This window comes from Mya arenaria, chromosome 14 (assembly GCF_026914265.1).
Source record: "Mya arenaria isolate MELC-2E11 chromosome 14, ASM2691426v1".
NCBI classification, from domain to species: domain Eukaryota; kingdom Metazoa; phylum Mollusca; class Bivalvia; order Myida; family Myidae; genus Mya; species Mya arenaria.
Window position 1 is genome coordinate 12,385,211 of NC_069135.1, and position 16,200 is coordinate 12,401,410.

General features: G+C 37.2%; 1 protein-coding gene across 1 annotated transcript; it reads right to left on the reverse strand.

Annotated features, from left to right (window-relative positions):
• Positions 1 to 1,612: 1,612 nt before the first annotated feature.
• On the reverse strand, positions 1,613 to 15,594 carry LOC128216902 (uncharacterized). The gene is made up of 20 exons (XM_052923603.1): positions 15,157 to 15,594; positions 14,768 to 14,904; positions 14,269 to 14,449; positions 13,773 to 13,974; positions 7,231 to 7,348; positions 6,948 to 7,022; positions 6,706 to 6,794; positions 6,491 to 6,564; positions 6,181 to 6,257; positions 5,805 to 5,888; positions 5,622 to 5,692; positions 5,250 to 5,327; positions 5,020 to 5,080; positions 4,780 to 4,837; positions 4,372 to 4,535; positions 4,016 to 4,176; positions 3,557 to 3,830; positions 3,387 to 3,452; positions 2,981 to 3,115; positions 1,613 to 2,164 (listed from the first exon to the last, which is right to left on the reverse strand). Exons 1-20 carry the CDS (start codon positions 15,266 to 15,268, stop codon positions 2,006 to 2,008), a joined length of 2,376 nt encoding a protein of 791 aa, XP_052779563.1. The 5' UTR covers positions 15,269 to 15,594; the 3' UTR covers positions 1,613 to 2,005.
• Positions 15,595 to 16,200: the final 606 nt, after the last annotated feature.

Genomic DNA, 16,200 nt, shown 5'->3' on the forward strand with positions numbered 1-16,200 from the left:
ACTACCCAACAGAAGAGTAAAAATAAAGAAACGGACGCCAGACGCCTCAACAGTTTAACGTAACACAGCAGAGAAACTAATACTAGATCTTGTATTAAAGCAGAAGCATTAACATAATAAGATGATATTGCACACCAGAGAAAATAGGATAATAAAAACGTAACGAAGAAGTCTGAACCGAATGAGAAAATACAGCAGAGAAAGTAAGACTAGAAAACGTACAAAATTCCTGAAAAAGAACGTATTACAGAGCAGAGAATGTAAGAAAAGAGCAACCATAGACGAAGCCTTATTAAATAATATCAAATAAGTAAACAACATGTTATTGTTGTTGAACCATTTTATATGAAAGATAGGATGGCAATTTTTGAACACATGGAGTAAAGAGTGTAAAGTGAAGGGATATCAAGAGAAGCAATTCTCCCCATATTTTGATTGTTGCTCAGAAAGCCGTGATTTGTTTGTGGCGTTTGGGCTGCAATCAAACACTGACGGAGATTTGACAACAGCTGTAGTATAAATGTTACAATGGAGACAACGGGGAGTGTGTGGAACAATAAGAGGACAACAGTGGAGCGTACATGTAAGCAACAGGACGGACGAATGTTTGAGAAGCAAATATGACGGAATACAAATGGACTAAGATGGTTAACAAAAGATAGAACAGTAAATGCACTATTTTTGCAATCATTGCTTTAAGCCTCAACGTGTCGCTTATATATTGTTTTATGTCAGTCTGTTTCGTTTCCTTAGAATTATATTAGGTTGGAAGCCTTAATGACATTAAATGTTGACTTTTCCCGGCATGTGTTGCGAAAGTCTTTCTTCCTGGAATAATAAGGCTGTCCTTCTGAATGTCAGGTCTCGTTTCTTCATTATTGCCAATACGGTACAGTTAAATGCATGAAAAGTCGACAAGAAAATCATTTTAGACTTTCCAGTTTCTAATTATTAAGTTGTTTCGATCGGCATTCATCAACTTAATAGAAAAATACCCTGCATAAAAGCCGTAATTGAGGGATTAGCTAGCATCTCTCCCGGCAGAGATGGCTGTCGTGAGTAATGGCTGGCTGGAACATTCGCTACTTAGCAACGGCTCACGTCTGGAGCAAATGGTGGATGCAAATGATATTTATGACGTTGAAACGGAATGGGTTAATTTTATCTTCTTTGGGTTTTGAAAAGTTTAATTGACTGAACAAAAGGTAAAAAAGCGCTTAGCAATGAACAAAATGTTTTATGAAAACGTATACACAGATAACCGAACTAAGTTAAAGGTATGGAGAACAGACAAAAACGTTCCGTGACTGGGTGAGCGATCTGTAACATATAATAAGAGATACGTACTACATGTTTGTATTTGAATGTATTCACTGCATGGTAGCGGCAGTTTCCGGTTGGTAAGAACATGCATTGACCTGCTGCAGGTCGACACACTGGAGCGAGATGGGAGTGAATACAGCTATTTATGTGTGGATGAAGTCAGGTGTAGGGAATTTAATCCATGGCTAAGCTTAACAGAAATCTGTATTAATTGACAGCAATTAATGTTTTTCAAATTATCTTAAAACGTCGACGCATCCAACGCTGCTAGAATGTGTGAAAAAGTATCAGTTTAATACATAATAAAGTAAACACCCCGTGCCGGTATGTTTTTGCTCGTTTTTATTTATATTATAAAACGACGGTGCAAATTTATTCACATGATACATGACCTGGATGATCCGGAATACCTAGTGCAGTAAGTTAACTAGCAAATGTTCTATCCATTGGTGCAACTAACACGGGTCTCATAGTTACTGTCATCAAGCATCAAGCTATTGTGGTAAAGCGGTCGACATATGCTGACGTAAAATAAGTATAAGGTACACATACATGTATGTCATATATATAATAGGCTACATCTAAACAGCTCTACAGTGGATGGTAAAGTAGATATTGGCGCTAGAACACATCTGTAGTAGGCGAATGATATCAGAAACAGATCAACCCCGTCTCCTCTTCCTCACGTATAGATATTCTGCGACATTGGGCGGTCGCGGTCGAGGCGGCCTGAGCGGACGTGGGAAACGGTGTCGGTGAGCTCGTACTTCCGGTGGGCGTCCCAATCTACGGACACCTGCAAGCTTTCTTGCAGACTGTCATCACTCGGGTACGGGCACAGCTGAAGGGGAGAGTTAAACCACTTGTTAGATGACATATTTTCATCAAGCTCAGGTCTGTGCTATGCGGTGAAATGTGTATTTAAGACCAATGCAGTTCTGAGAAGTATTTAGTTAAAGACATGGTAAGGACACAACCTTGAACCTTTTGGTATTTAAGTTTTTCTCCCTGGTAAACGTGCCGAAAATGTGCGAATGATCGGATTGACCATGACGAAATTATGTTTATAATCCGATGAAAGGCGAAATAAATTGAAATTAAATAAGCTTGAAGTGATGACTTTTGAGTCCTTTAAGGAAGATGAACAGTACGTATCGTCCTTAAAGGTAGCTGATCATTACATGATAGCACTGTAAGTTTTGACATTAAATGAAGCCCTATAAGTTTAAAGATATTGCATTTAGCCCTTATCATATCCAAACATAATATATGGCCATTTAAGGCATGTGCACATGTATCCGGACATTACATATGACCTTTTAAGGTATCTGAAAATTACTTTAAGCACTTTAATTTATTCGAACATTAGATATAACTTTTAAGAAAATGCAAATATTGAAAACAAATCTTGTTTGTCTTTGGAAGATTGAAATTCAGAATTTCAGATGAAATATAGAACAAAAAACCAACGAGGCAATAACTTTAACTTCGGTGCATTTTCGGTGATTGATTTAAAGTATAAAAAAAACAATGATACCAAATGATTCCTACATTAAATGGTGTCACCAGGGCTATAAAGTAACATTGTCATCAATGCCTCAATAAAATGACATTTCTTTGTACGTCGAAAAGATCAGTACACTGGGAAAAGGCTTACATCTTGTTTGAGCTGTCTCTGCAGCCCCTCGGAGCAGTGTCGACTGTAGAAAGCCTTGTTGATGAGGACACAGTCAGCGCCGTTACTCACCACCATGAAGCTCGGCTGGGCCTCCAGCATCAAGTCGGCGAGGCCCTAGGAGGGGGATAGTGCGGACAACAGTTTGAAAATAGTTAGTTATGAACCTTTGTTTCAAGTACTTTTTGGACTGTTTTGTTTGCATTTTGATCGGACATTATTTATGGGCACTGGTCATGAATGGTCAAAATTAAATACGTGTCATGTTTTCTTTGACTTAAGGAGCTTTTTATTTACAATAACTCTTGTCAAATTATTATAAATGACAGTATTTCCCTGTTTCCTGTTTTGCTTATATAAGTAAAGTAGTATAAGCAGAAAAACGTACCCATACGTCGCCTTTAATCAACGTCTGTATTTGAACAAACTGCGGATTTAGGTCTGACTCCGAAAGCTGAAATAGTCCATTCATTTATGTTTTAACTTAAAACGGTTATTCTTTATGAAAATCATATTGTTTTTGCAATGGAGTTATATTTATGAATATATTTTCAATACCGTTTCATAGTAGTTCTCGGCCGCCAGACGCTTGAGTCGCTCGGAGAAGACGCTGCTGGTCGTCTGCAGCGAGGCCTCGGACGCTTCCGGAGACAAGATGGACCGGAGAGATATAGATGAGTCTGGGCGTGACCGTGCCTCCACTGTCACATCCGGTGGTAATGCGGACATTGAGCGCGTGATGGGGGCTGGGGCCGTGGCGGGAGGCTGAATGTCCGATGTAGTACCCTTCTTCTGGCCAGCCGCACCTTTACTGTTGTCAATCTTCCTTTGCCTTTAAACATACCCATTATGTATACAATAAATATATAATCGTAATCAATGTTTTCTTATTCAGTTTTTAAATTGTTGTCAATGAGTAGTAATTTAGCGTTTATCGACGCAATTGACATCAGTACTGAGATGGATTTAGCCCGGAAATCAGGATACTGCGTTACGCTGCATTAGCCTTGTTCTTACCCTGTGCTGGACATGATGTAGAGAAACTGTTTGTTGATGTTGGAGAAGGCGGTGTCATGCTCGTGCTCCTCCTTGTCTGCCCGGGAGAACGTCCACAGGTTCGGGTAGTAGTACTTGCCGCCCTTCCGCTCTTCCTCCAGGTGCACCTTGATGTCAGGGTGCTTTAAAGCGGATAAATGTGACGCTGTTGCAAAGTACTACCAGTAGGTATATATTATTTTATACCAGACTACACCATCTGTATTCTTTACAAACTCCAGCCATTCCACAATGAAGACTAGTCTTTAAATCTCAAATTTAAGAAGCAGAGTGTTGCTTAAAGGAAAATGACTGTTTGAAGACAGTCCGTCTCTTACTGTAAACGCTTTTGGTCGGCCATCCACTCGCTCCTCGACTTCCTCTACGTCCGCCCGTGCGCGCAGCGGCAGCTTGAGTTCCGGTAGCACGTAGCGCCGCCATTGCTCCTTGGCATTTTTCCGATCACGACGCTCCTTCTCCGTCAATGGTTTGATGTCCGACTCTGATTTACAGCAGATATTTTTTATACAATTTGAACTTAACATAATGTCAAGAAAAAGTTCGACAGGCAATTTCATTTTTTATGATTTTTTTTTATATTGCGACGAGTTAAAATGCAACCTTCCTTAGAAAAAAGGAAACATATCGCGTGGAAAACGCCAGATGTGACCATGACGTTTGCATGTTGATATTGCCGTCACATTTTTGTTTATAAACTATGAATGCCCCGCATGTAAATGACGTACTTTTCCTCCATTCGAAGGGTCCGACCTTCTTCAGCTTCTTCATAACAGACAGGCTCCCCTGTGGAAAGGAAAGCTGGTTTATATTCACACTCTACTTAACTGTTGGAGCATGCTTGGCAATAACCCTTAGTTTTACTTGAAGTTTGATATGAACACAAATTGCCATTCTGTTTAGTATGTATTAGATCCCTTTTCGTCAATAGCCTGGAATGTCTTTGTGTTATAAGGCAGAATACATACAGATTTGACGATGATGAGCCAGGGAGTTTTCTGTGTGTTCTCCGACAAGATTGCCCCACGTCTGAAATGTGCATGACCAAGTTATGGTTATCGTAAATATCAACATTCAGTTGTTTGATAAAATTTTCAAAAATCAAATGGACTGGTCACAGTCAAAATGTATTAATTGTTTTCGATGTTTTTGTTCCCTAAAGCAGTTTCGCAATGTATTTCACGTATTTTGATCTCACCGGAAGTAGTGGAACCTGCACTCCTGTGGGTGGTCCTGGAGGACTTTGATTGGCCAGCTGTGTAGAAAACTCAGGCTTCTACAATAATAATAGAAAAAAGCACTATTTATGTAAAATAAAACAGATCGCTGTCATAAAAATATCATACATAGAGCAGTATGTATTTATTAGTCGCAAATTGTTTTAGTTTCAGATATTTTGTCAAACACTTGTCTTACATAGAACTAGGTACGCGGGATACTAACTTGAGGAAGCGTTCTTTGTCAAATATTGATCTATAATACTATTGAATCTTCGGCAGGACTGATACTATCTTGAGGAAGTGTATCTTGTTTTATATGGCATCAGTGTGTAGAAAGGCGGGATACTAACTTAAAGAAGCTCTCCTGGTCGGGGTCATTGAGGTTCTTCACGCCTCCCTGCATGTAGATGTCCCGGTAATCCTGGAAGTAGGGAGCGTTTATTATGTAGTGGCGTCAACTACATTTAACGATATACCGTACTCAAGTTGCTTATTAAATTAAGGGAAAGAATTTTCTTTGTCCATGTACTTACGGATGAGGAGATGCTGAGGAACTCACAGGGTTCCTTGGTAAGGACGGTCACCTCGCGGACCGTGTCGTGCAGAAGCGGGGATTCCTGAAGGAAGGACACACAGATATATGAGAGGTTCTTCAACATTGTGGTAAAGGTTGACAGTGTCTATCAGTAGTGAAGATTGATTGAATGTGAATGTTTCCTAAGTTGCTTAAAAGACTGTTAAGGCATACAGAAATACTGTACTGTGTTTTTTTATACAATCTAAAGATTAATGTAGTTGTGATTTTTTCAACATTAGCATTTGTGTTGCCACCTGTTAAATCATTATGTACTTTGACTAGTGATGGTAATGCTGCATAGAAATACCCGGATCTGGCCTATAATCACGTACCTCGAACGTGTCTCCCTTGCTGTAGTGCTCTACGACGCTGGCGATGTCGCGATCAGGGTCCTTCTTCATAGCTACCACTGTAACAAACCAGTTGACATGTGGGCATTTATTGTACATTTTTTTTTATACATTCTGGACTGTTTTCTCCTATCATATTGTCGTAAAAGGTGTTCTGCCCTGTAACAACAGGATACACACTGAGGCAAAGTTATTCAGAAATTGTCTACAAGTATTAAATATTATTTGAACAATTCAGGTCCATTGATTGTAATCACATATCTAACTGATGCAACTATCGAGTGGTACAAACCTGCCCCGGACAACAGGAAGTAGAATGCCGCCGGAAAGTGCCCCTCTCTCGTTATCACACGCTTAGATTCGTACCTAGAACAAACGTCCTCTTTAATAACGAGTAAAAAAAAACAATGTTCCAACTTAAAACGTAAATTTTCCTTGAAAATGTTATAACTTTAAAAGGTTAAAAGCATCAAACTGTTTGTCGAATATATCGCCCCATTTACTCACGACTCGTAATGCCCGGCGGCCGCCACCATCTTCTGCATTCTGACCGGAAGTTCCGCGAAACTCTTGATGTTCCGCAGAGCGATCTGAGCCTGCATTGGAAAACGCACTGTCGAAATTATGTCAACGTTACGATGGGATATTAGAAGCGGAGCATTACAATCATATCCCTCGACTGGTTTATTTTTGAAAGGCATGTAAACTGAATTAAGAAAATGTGGTGCAAGAACAGATAGATGACTAACGGTGTAAATTTCTTGCTCTGTTCGGTCCTGCATTCTGGTGGCGAGAATTTTCTTTGTTTCCTCAGAAATGCGCATCTGAAAGAGTGGCATGTAACAATGTAAGTATTCCTGTATATACTTCTGGAATACTGTTGTGAGAATAATTCATTTTTATGGCGGTGGAACATTTTGCTCTCTCACCTCGGTTACTCCTCGAGTTTACAATGGTTGTTGAAAACACTGATCACGTTATCTTTATACGATTTCTACTGCATGTACCCTTTTTAAAGAAACCCCTGAGTACCTGTCTTTTGGCTGTGAACTTGGACCTGTCAAACATGAGGTTGGTGGGCTGGCCGGCATGGTAGTCGATGTACTGTAGCGTGTTCAGGTACGGGGACAACTCGATCCGCTCGCGGAACCTGAGCCAGGTAGAACATTGGTTAGGCCAAATAAAAAAATACCTGTGTTTCCGGTAACATGGTGAAAAAAATTAGGGTCGGACGGTCGGGATTTTTTTTTGAAGATATTGGACAGAGTTCGCCGAACTCCGCCATTTTGATTTCCTGTTGACAAAGCGTCTCGGTAATACATATTCAGGAATGAAAGTTTATTTTTATCGGGGACAGAGACAGACAAACAACGAAATTAATAGCGATAGATTAAAAAAAAATATTTTTTAACTTTTATGTCGAAAACAAAATTAGGGTCGGCGAGGAAAAACTAGGGTCGGTCGGGTCACAGGAAACAGAGGTATTATGTTTTTGGTCTTATTGTAATATCAGTGTTTGTATACCACGTGATAAATTACGTCATGAATGCTACATCGGAAGGCAACATTTTGGTTCGAATGAAGACTTGAAACAAAGATAACTTTTCCTTTACTACTCCATTTTAAAGAAACAAAAGACAGTCTATAAAAGAGCCCCGCCTGCGTTTTATTACCGGACTTTGATAAGGTGCTTAGTTTCATCAAACAATTCGACAAACCTGTTTCCAAAATAATGTTTTGACAATGCGCCGTCAGACAGCCGTATTGTGAAAAGGTTTGTTGAAGTGTTTTAAGAAATTTAACTCTCAATCAAACTCTGGTAAAATGCCAAAGGGTACCCAAAATGGTTTTAAACAACATTTTAGTGACAAACTATGATTCAGATGCCTGTGATGTCGGAGGGCAATAATTTGCTTCGAATGAAGGCTTTAAACAAAGATAACTTCACTATTTCTTCACCATTTTAAATGAAACAAAGCGCCGTTTACGGAGCCCCGCCTTTGGCATTTTACAAGAGTTTGATTGAGAGTTAAGTTTCTTTTAAAAAAAGTTTTAAACAACATTTTAGTGACAAACAATGATTCAGATGCCTGTGTCCGACATAGCATTCATGACGCAATTTGTCATGTGGTATACACACACTGAATAAGGGAGTTGATGTACTGTTGCGTGTACAAAAGGTGTTTTAAAGGGACTTCCTCGTGGAGTATAAAAGCTAAGCTACTGAAAGCTTGAACCAATCAGCAAATGTTAAAACTGCTCGAATATCGTCTATGAAGACATCAATTTTCAATCGCGTAACTAACGGGTTTGAGGTCTTTGTTGTTGCGTGATTGGGTGATTGACACCTGACGACATCAATGTATTGTTGAAAGGGAAAAGTATCCATATTTATTGTATATCGAGGGGTGAAAGCGAAAAGGTTCTAAGTGACATTAAATAAAGAAGCAGATAGAACCTTTTCGCTTTCACCCCTCGATATGTCCTTGTGACTTAGTGGTTTAAGCGGAATAATAGTAGTTTTTTACAGATGCATCGAAGGGAAAATTAATGTCTGGCCCAAAAAATACGTGCGAGTCCTTTAAATATGGCAGTCGATGTAGTGTAGAGTGTGCACGCACAAGGACATCTTCCTCCGCTCATGGAGCCTGTGTCAGATAAAACTGTAATATGAAAGTCGATGTAGTGTAGAGTGTGCACGCACAAGGACATCTTCCTCCGCTCATGGAGCCTGTGTCAGATAAAACTGTAATATGAAAGTCGATGTAGTGTAGAGTGTGCACGAACAAGGACATCTTCCTCCGCTCATGGAGCCTGTGTCAGATAAAACTGTAATATGAAAGTCGATGTACAGGCCGATTTTGACCCTCTCTTACATTCCTGAATAAGTGCAGTGCGTCAAATTAAAGTTACTTTTTCAGAGTTACCTACCTTATAGTATATAGCTACTAATTAAACTGCTTAACGCAGTGGAAATATTGAGGTAGAACATAATAGTGCAGTAGGTAAGGTAGGTAATGTATAGGGCTTCAGTGTGAACGGTTGCGAGTTCGATTCCTTTGACGGTGGCATTGTTATTGTTTGGGTCTTTGCTTTTCTTTTCATAATCACAATTCATTTTACAACACATGAATCTTACGGGGTTATATTTTATTAAAAACATGTACACTTTTTAATTGCTTTTTTTCCGTTTTCATTCATTCATATAACAATATATTTTAAAGAAATCAATTCATTTTTATTTTTATTTTTTTAAATAACGTAAGCTTCGGTCGCGATATCTGAGAACAAAGTTTTTGATCTATTAACGGTCTCCTCAATATGTTTAATAAAAAGTAACTCTAAATTGCACGACTTTCAAAGCCATACATACATGTACATATTGACATTAGGACATTAAAGATAAAATACATTTTGTGAATAATATGTTTAACTTTACCACCGTAATCTATGATTAAAATAAGCAAATTACTAATTTAATGGATTTACCCAAAGTTCTTTAAAAACAAAAGTACATTGACGGCTGAATGGGTAAAATCGGACGGAGACAGCTCGCTAAATGACCCAGACACACATGGCTTATTGTTATATGGTAGTCGATGTACCACGTACAGTACTCAATATATTGAGAAATGACAACTTATTATTGTATATGCCATGATTGATGATTGTGAATATGTGTTGTCTAAAAAAAAATTTGTTTACACGTGTGAATTGTTGATAATTTAGTTCAAAACTTTATTGATGTGTGTGAAGTTGGCTCAGCCATCGGCAATCGACATTCGGTATTCGTAGCTCGACAGTCGATATTATATATATATTGTTTACTGAAACGTGGTTGAATGATAATTTAATTTATGATGTGGATGGATTTAAAGATGGATTTAAATATTTCGTACTTAGTAGAAAAGATAAAATTATTGGGTCTAAACGAGCCAGTGGTGGTATAATAGCGTATATACATGACAGTTTGACAGGTCAGGTGGAACTAGTGAAAGAAACTGAAGACTGTGTTTTGTGGTTGAAAATAAATGGTAATTTATTTAATCTCAGCACTGACATTTTTTGTGTTTAATTCATAATGTTCCACATGTTAGTAGTAGGAAAATGTTTTCCGATACAAATATATATTTGATTTATTGATAAATTACATTATTTATTTAGAAAATATGTACGACTATGGTTGTAATTTTGTAATAAGTGGAGATTTCAATGCACGTGATGGTGAAAAGCCGGATTATGTTGAAAATGAAAATAGTCATGTTGTGAATTTATTATCAGATGATTATATTATGGATGATTGTATTCCAAGAGTCAGTAAAGATAAGACTGTAAATGAGTATGGCAAACAGTTGTTAGAATTTTGTGAGGCGACAGGGTTAAGAATTGTGAATGAAAGGTGTGGATTAGATAAGGATATTGGAAAGTTTTCATTTGTAAATTCTCAATGCTGTAGTTTGATTGATTATGTCTTTTGTAAAAGTGATTTTTTTCAATGTATTTCATCTTTTGGAGCCTAATATTATATCCGATCATTGTGTTATTAGTTTTGGTATAAAATCATGTACACAGACTAGTATGGATCAAGGTTTGCAAGATGATGTTTTTAATATACCATTTAAATATAAATGATAAAAAGAAGGATTTGTATTTGCAAGAACTTTGTTCTGATAATGTGGTTGAACAATTAAAGTTATTGTGTGGAATTATAGATTTATCAAGCTGTTATGTTTATTTATATGTTAATCTTTTGTCTTTTACTGATATAGTGGATACTATATGTAAATCTTTATTTGAAAGGAATATTTGTAATAAAATTGATAACAGAAAATAAAATATTTGCAAAGATGCTGAATATTTTGATAGTGACTGTTTTGATTTAAAGAGAAATTATTATAAATGTTTGAATTATTATAGAAATAACCCTTGTGATGTTACAAGAATAGATATGGTGCATGCAAGGAGAGATTATAAGAATGAGATTAGAAAGAAGAAATTTGTATTTGACAAGTCAGAAACATGTAAACTAGAAAATGGTAAAATGAATAATGCAAAATTGTATTGGAAGACGCTTAATGGATCTTTTGTTAACAACTCATGCTCCCTTACATCCGGTGATTTTGTAAACTATTTCAGATCTATAAATGATCCTGAATCAGTGTTTTTCCAACCTGATGAAGAAATATTGTATTTCAATGAAAGATATTTAGAAGGAGAATTAAATGCTATGTTTGAGGAGCTTAATGTACCTTTTACTATTGAGGCTACCAGAAAGGCTTGTACTAATAATTGTAAATCAGGTGGCCCTGACTGTTTTATTCATGAAATTTTCAAGTATGGATCAAACAATGATGCATTTAGTACAGCTTTATGTGAATTGTTTAACACATTATTTGACATTGGTTATTTCCCTGAGAAGTGGTCTGAAGGGTTCATTGTGCCTTTACATAAAAATGGAGATGTTAATATTGCAAGTAATTATAGAGGTATTACATTATTGAGTACCCTTGGAAAGTTATTTACTAAAGTTTTGGATGATAGACTTACTGATTGGGCTGAAATTTGGCTGGCTTTAGGCAAAATATGGGAACTATTGATAATGTTTTTGTTTTACATGATATAATAAATTATTTCACAAATACAAATAAGAAGTTATTTACTGCATTTGTGGACTTTACCAAGGCATTCGATTATGTTGTACGGGATATTATATGGTATAAACTTATTAAACTTGGTGAAAGAGGTAAGAGGTAAGAGGTAAAATGTTAGATATTATACGTTCAATGTACAGGAATGTTAAGCCTAGAGTAAAATATGACAATGTTTTAAGTGATAGTTTTACATGTTTGTTAGGTGTTCGTCAAGGAGAATCCTTATCTCCATTTTTATTTTCCATGTATCTAAATGATATAGAAGAGTATTTCATGACTAATAACCATCAGGGTATAGATTTAGATGTGTTTAAACTATATTATTTATATTATTGTATGCTGATGATTGTTTTGTTGTCAGAATCAGAGGCTGGTTGACAAGAAGGTCTTTTATTGATAGAGAGATGGAAGTTAAGTGTTAACTCACAAAAGACAAAGGTCATGCTATTTAAGAAAGGCGGTAGATTAAGGAGGAATTTAAAATTTTGGTATAAAGGCCAGGAGTTAGAAAATGTTGACAAGTTTACATATCTTGGAATTGTATTTGCACCAGTTGTTTCTTTAGTACATTGTCAGGACAGGCTACGAAGGGTATATATAAACTTAGACAGTGCTTTATAATATCCAAATTTCCGACGTTGTCTGTGCAGCATAGATTAGATATTTTTGATAAACTCATATATCCAGTTTTAAGATACGGGTCTGAAGTGTGGGTTTTTTTAATAGTCAGCAAATAGAAAGAGTTCACTTAATTTTTTGTAAAGAAATATTAGGAGTTAGAAACTCAAAATAATTTTGTTTATGGTGAACTAGGTAGGACTTCATTGTTTAGTAAACGTTCTGTAAATGTGATTAGATATTGGCTTAAAATAGTAAATATGCAAACCATAAAATATGTCAGAATTTATATGATAAAATGTAATTAGAAGTAGATAGAAATCCAAATAATAGATCATGGATATATATGTCAAGAGAATTATTACAGAGGCTTGGATTATATATGTATGAATAAACCAAGGAGTTCGGGATATATATTTATTTTTGAATATTTTAAGCAAAGAGTTACTGATATTTTTATACAAAGTTGGATCTCAGAATTAACAGAGTCTACCAGAGCTAGTACCTATGTACTTATTGCAGATTATAACATTACAACGTATTTAAAGGATGTTAACATTGATAAGTATAGAATTGCATTGTCAAGGATGTCTGCACACAGATTACAGGTAGAGGCTGGTAGACGGATTAAACCAGCTACTATACCTTATTCGGAAAGAAAATGTCATTTATGTGATTCACTGGAAGATGAATATCATTTTGTTCTTGAATGTAAATATTACTGATATAAGAAAAGCTTACAAAGATAAATATTATTATGCAAGATCTAATATGCTTAAATTAATAGAATTATTCACCTCTCAAAATACTAATGTAAATAGAAAATTATCTATGTTTGTTTATAAAGCTTTCGAGTTGAGAAATGCCTACTATAGATATTATTGATAATATTTAGTTATTCCTCTCGCTATGTTTATGTTGTTCTATGGAACTGTGATTGTTAAACCAATTTGTAACTGTATGATTGGAAGATTGAGTGACCATTGACTATGTTATAAACATTAACGTATTTCATTGATTGTGTACGCATGGGCGTATTGCCTATTGTATTCTGAAATAAACTCTATATAGTGAAGTTTCAATGTTGAGCTGGAAAGTCGAGCTGGACGGAGTCCCAGCTCGGCATTCGATATTGTTTTATCTAGTGAATAACACGACGGTATTGCTTGAGTATTATGCAAACTCATAACACAAACGTTTACATGCAAATTATGTTTTTGTCATTTCAACATTGCAGACGATCTTTTTATATTTGCAAAAACGCGTTTTATGCACTGGCTACAAAGTTTTTAAATATGTACTTACTTAAAACAATGTTCTTGGACACAGCGTATACAAAACACAATGATGCGAGATTTTTTTCGGAACCGCCGCCTCACTTCCTGTCTCCTGAGCATGCGCTGTTCTTCCTGGCGCTCCATCTGCTGCCGCTGCCGCTGCCTCCGGATGTTTTGGACCGCATTATCCCTGCCCCTAGCCGCTTTTGCAAACGCTGCCAACTGAGAACCTGCAAGCGACGGGAATGGCCCACAATGAACGCGTTACTTGTTCTACGAGATGTGGAATGAATTATTGATAATTTCAGGATATTAAAAAAATATTATCATTATCAAAGTGAATTAAAGATTGGGGAAGGAGGAAAGATTACCAGTTCCAAATATAAAGACACTTTCACCATATAAGCATGTAATTTTGTAAGATGTTCATTCATGTGTTGGGTCAAGGTTTCTTAGACCCACTGAAGAGTAAAACTTCTGAATGTATAAGGCTAAATACAGGCCATAACCACAGTTTATCTTACCTGCCGTGTTACCGTCATCATGCGGCGCTTCCTCAACTTCAACTTTCGGGACGACTTTGGCAACCGGCCGCTCTAGCTCCTTGATGAGGCGGCGCCGCAACGCCTCGTTGTAATAATCCATGAAACGGCTTACTTTGGAAGAGTACCGGGATGCCACTTCCGGTGCATCTTCTTCTCCTTCCTGGATAGATAATGGACACAGTAAAAGGCAATTTATGTATATGCTAAAACACAATAACTAATGGTAATTTATGATAAAACTCATATCCAAAAGGCACAAATCTTACATAGGGATTGTTATCTAAACTCACACTTAAGAAAGCATGCCTTCATTATTATGAAAATAATAACCCTTATGCATTGCACAGAAACATTCGGCAAGATACAAGTACCGTATCGTAATACCCCCTCGTCCAAACCCTTGCACAAATATACACTTGGCAATCAAGTGAAAGGCTATGCACACGCAGACGCTGTACAGCGACATTCCGACACTCACCTTCTCACGTTCGCCATCTGTCGGGGAGTCCCCACGAGGTCCGAACACAGAAGAGCGGCGCCTATGCTGGTTTAGAGGGGGAGTCCCGGCCGCAAGACGCGCTACCAGGCTGTTACGCCTACTGGTGCTCTGAGCACCTACAAATATACCAAAGTCACTTTTTAGGTAGGAACTTTATTAGAGATAACACTGTTACCAATTTAAAAAAAAATATAAATATATAACATTCTTTTTTTTCTTTATTTTGCTAAAACAAACGCGGTTTCTTTTTGTCCGCTAAGAGTCAGTGCCCTAGAAGTACAATTATGTTTATCAAAGTTAAAATCCTCAAAACCGATTGTATGAAGATTGTTTTAAATCATCATGCGCTACCAAAAAAATGACTGTACCTGACTCATTGCTGACGGGTCGACTTCCGGTTTCCGTCTCGCGGCTCCTCAACCCCGCTGCGCTACGGTTACGCTGCCTCTGCTGGGGCGACGTTATCGCAACACGCGACATAGCGGTGCCAACGGCAGTAACGTTAAAGTGTGACTAGCGCTGTGACATTACTCCTCTTCCATATGTGTCATAAGTATCCGAAATGTGTCAGTTTGAATAATTTTGCTGATAATTTATATAACTTTAAATCAATGTTTTGTTATTATTGTTTTCTAAATAATACTGTGAATATCAGTAGAAGCTCCAAATAAACCACAGTAAATCTGGTTTCAAGTGTTCGTCATGTTTAGCAATGATAAACCGTAGATAAAACGCATGACTATTCCGATAATGGATATTTATTTGGCGTGTTTGCAATAGAAATGAATTTCAAACATGAAATTATGAAGAAATGTCTCAAAACTTAAACTTCTTTAAAAACAATGGAAATTGTTAATAGATATCGATATTGAATAAACAGTCTTTGTTTTTATTTGAAGCATACCCTCATTCGAAACGGATCGTTGACTTCCATTGTTTTGATTGAGAAATAGGTAGCAAAGGAAGAGTGTGTTAAAGGTGCATTCTGTCATATCGGTGACAGTCTAGTGTTTTATTAAGTAGTACGTTGTTCCTGTACCGTTCAGTAGGTGCTCCGTTTAGTCGGTGTTCTTGTTCCGTTCAAATGTGTTCCTGTTCCGTTCATAGGTGTTCCTGTGTCACTCATATGTGTTCCTGTACCGTTCATAGGTGCTTCGTTCAGTCGGTGTTCCTGTTCCTTTCATAGGTATTCCTGTTTTACTCATAGGTGTCCCTTTGTCACTCATAGGTGTTCCTGTACCGTTCATAGGTGCTCCGTTTAGTAGGTGCTCTTGTTCCGTTCAAATGTGTTCCTGTACCGTTCATAGGTGTTCCTGTTCCACTCATAGGTGTTCCTGTACCGTTCATAGGTGCTCCGTTTCGTAGGTGCTCTTGTTCCGTTCAAATGTGTTCCTGTACCGTTCATAGGTGTT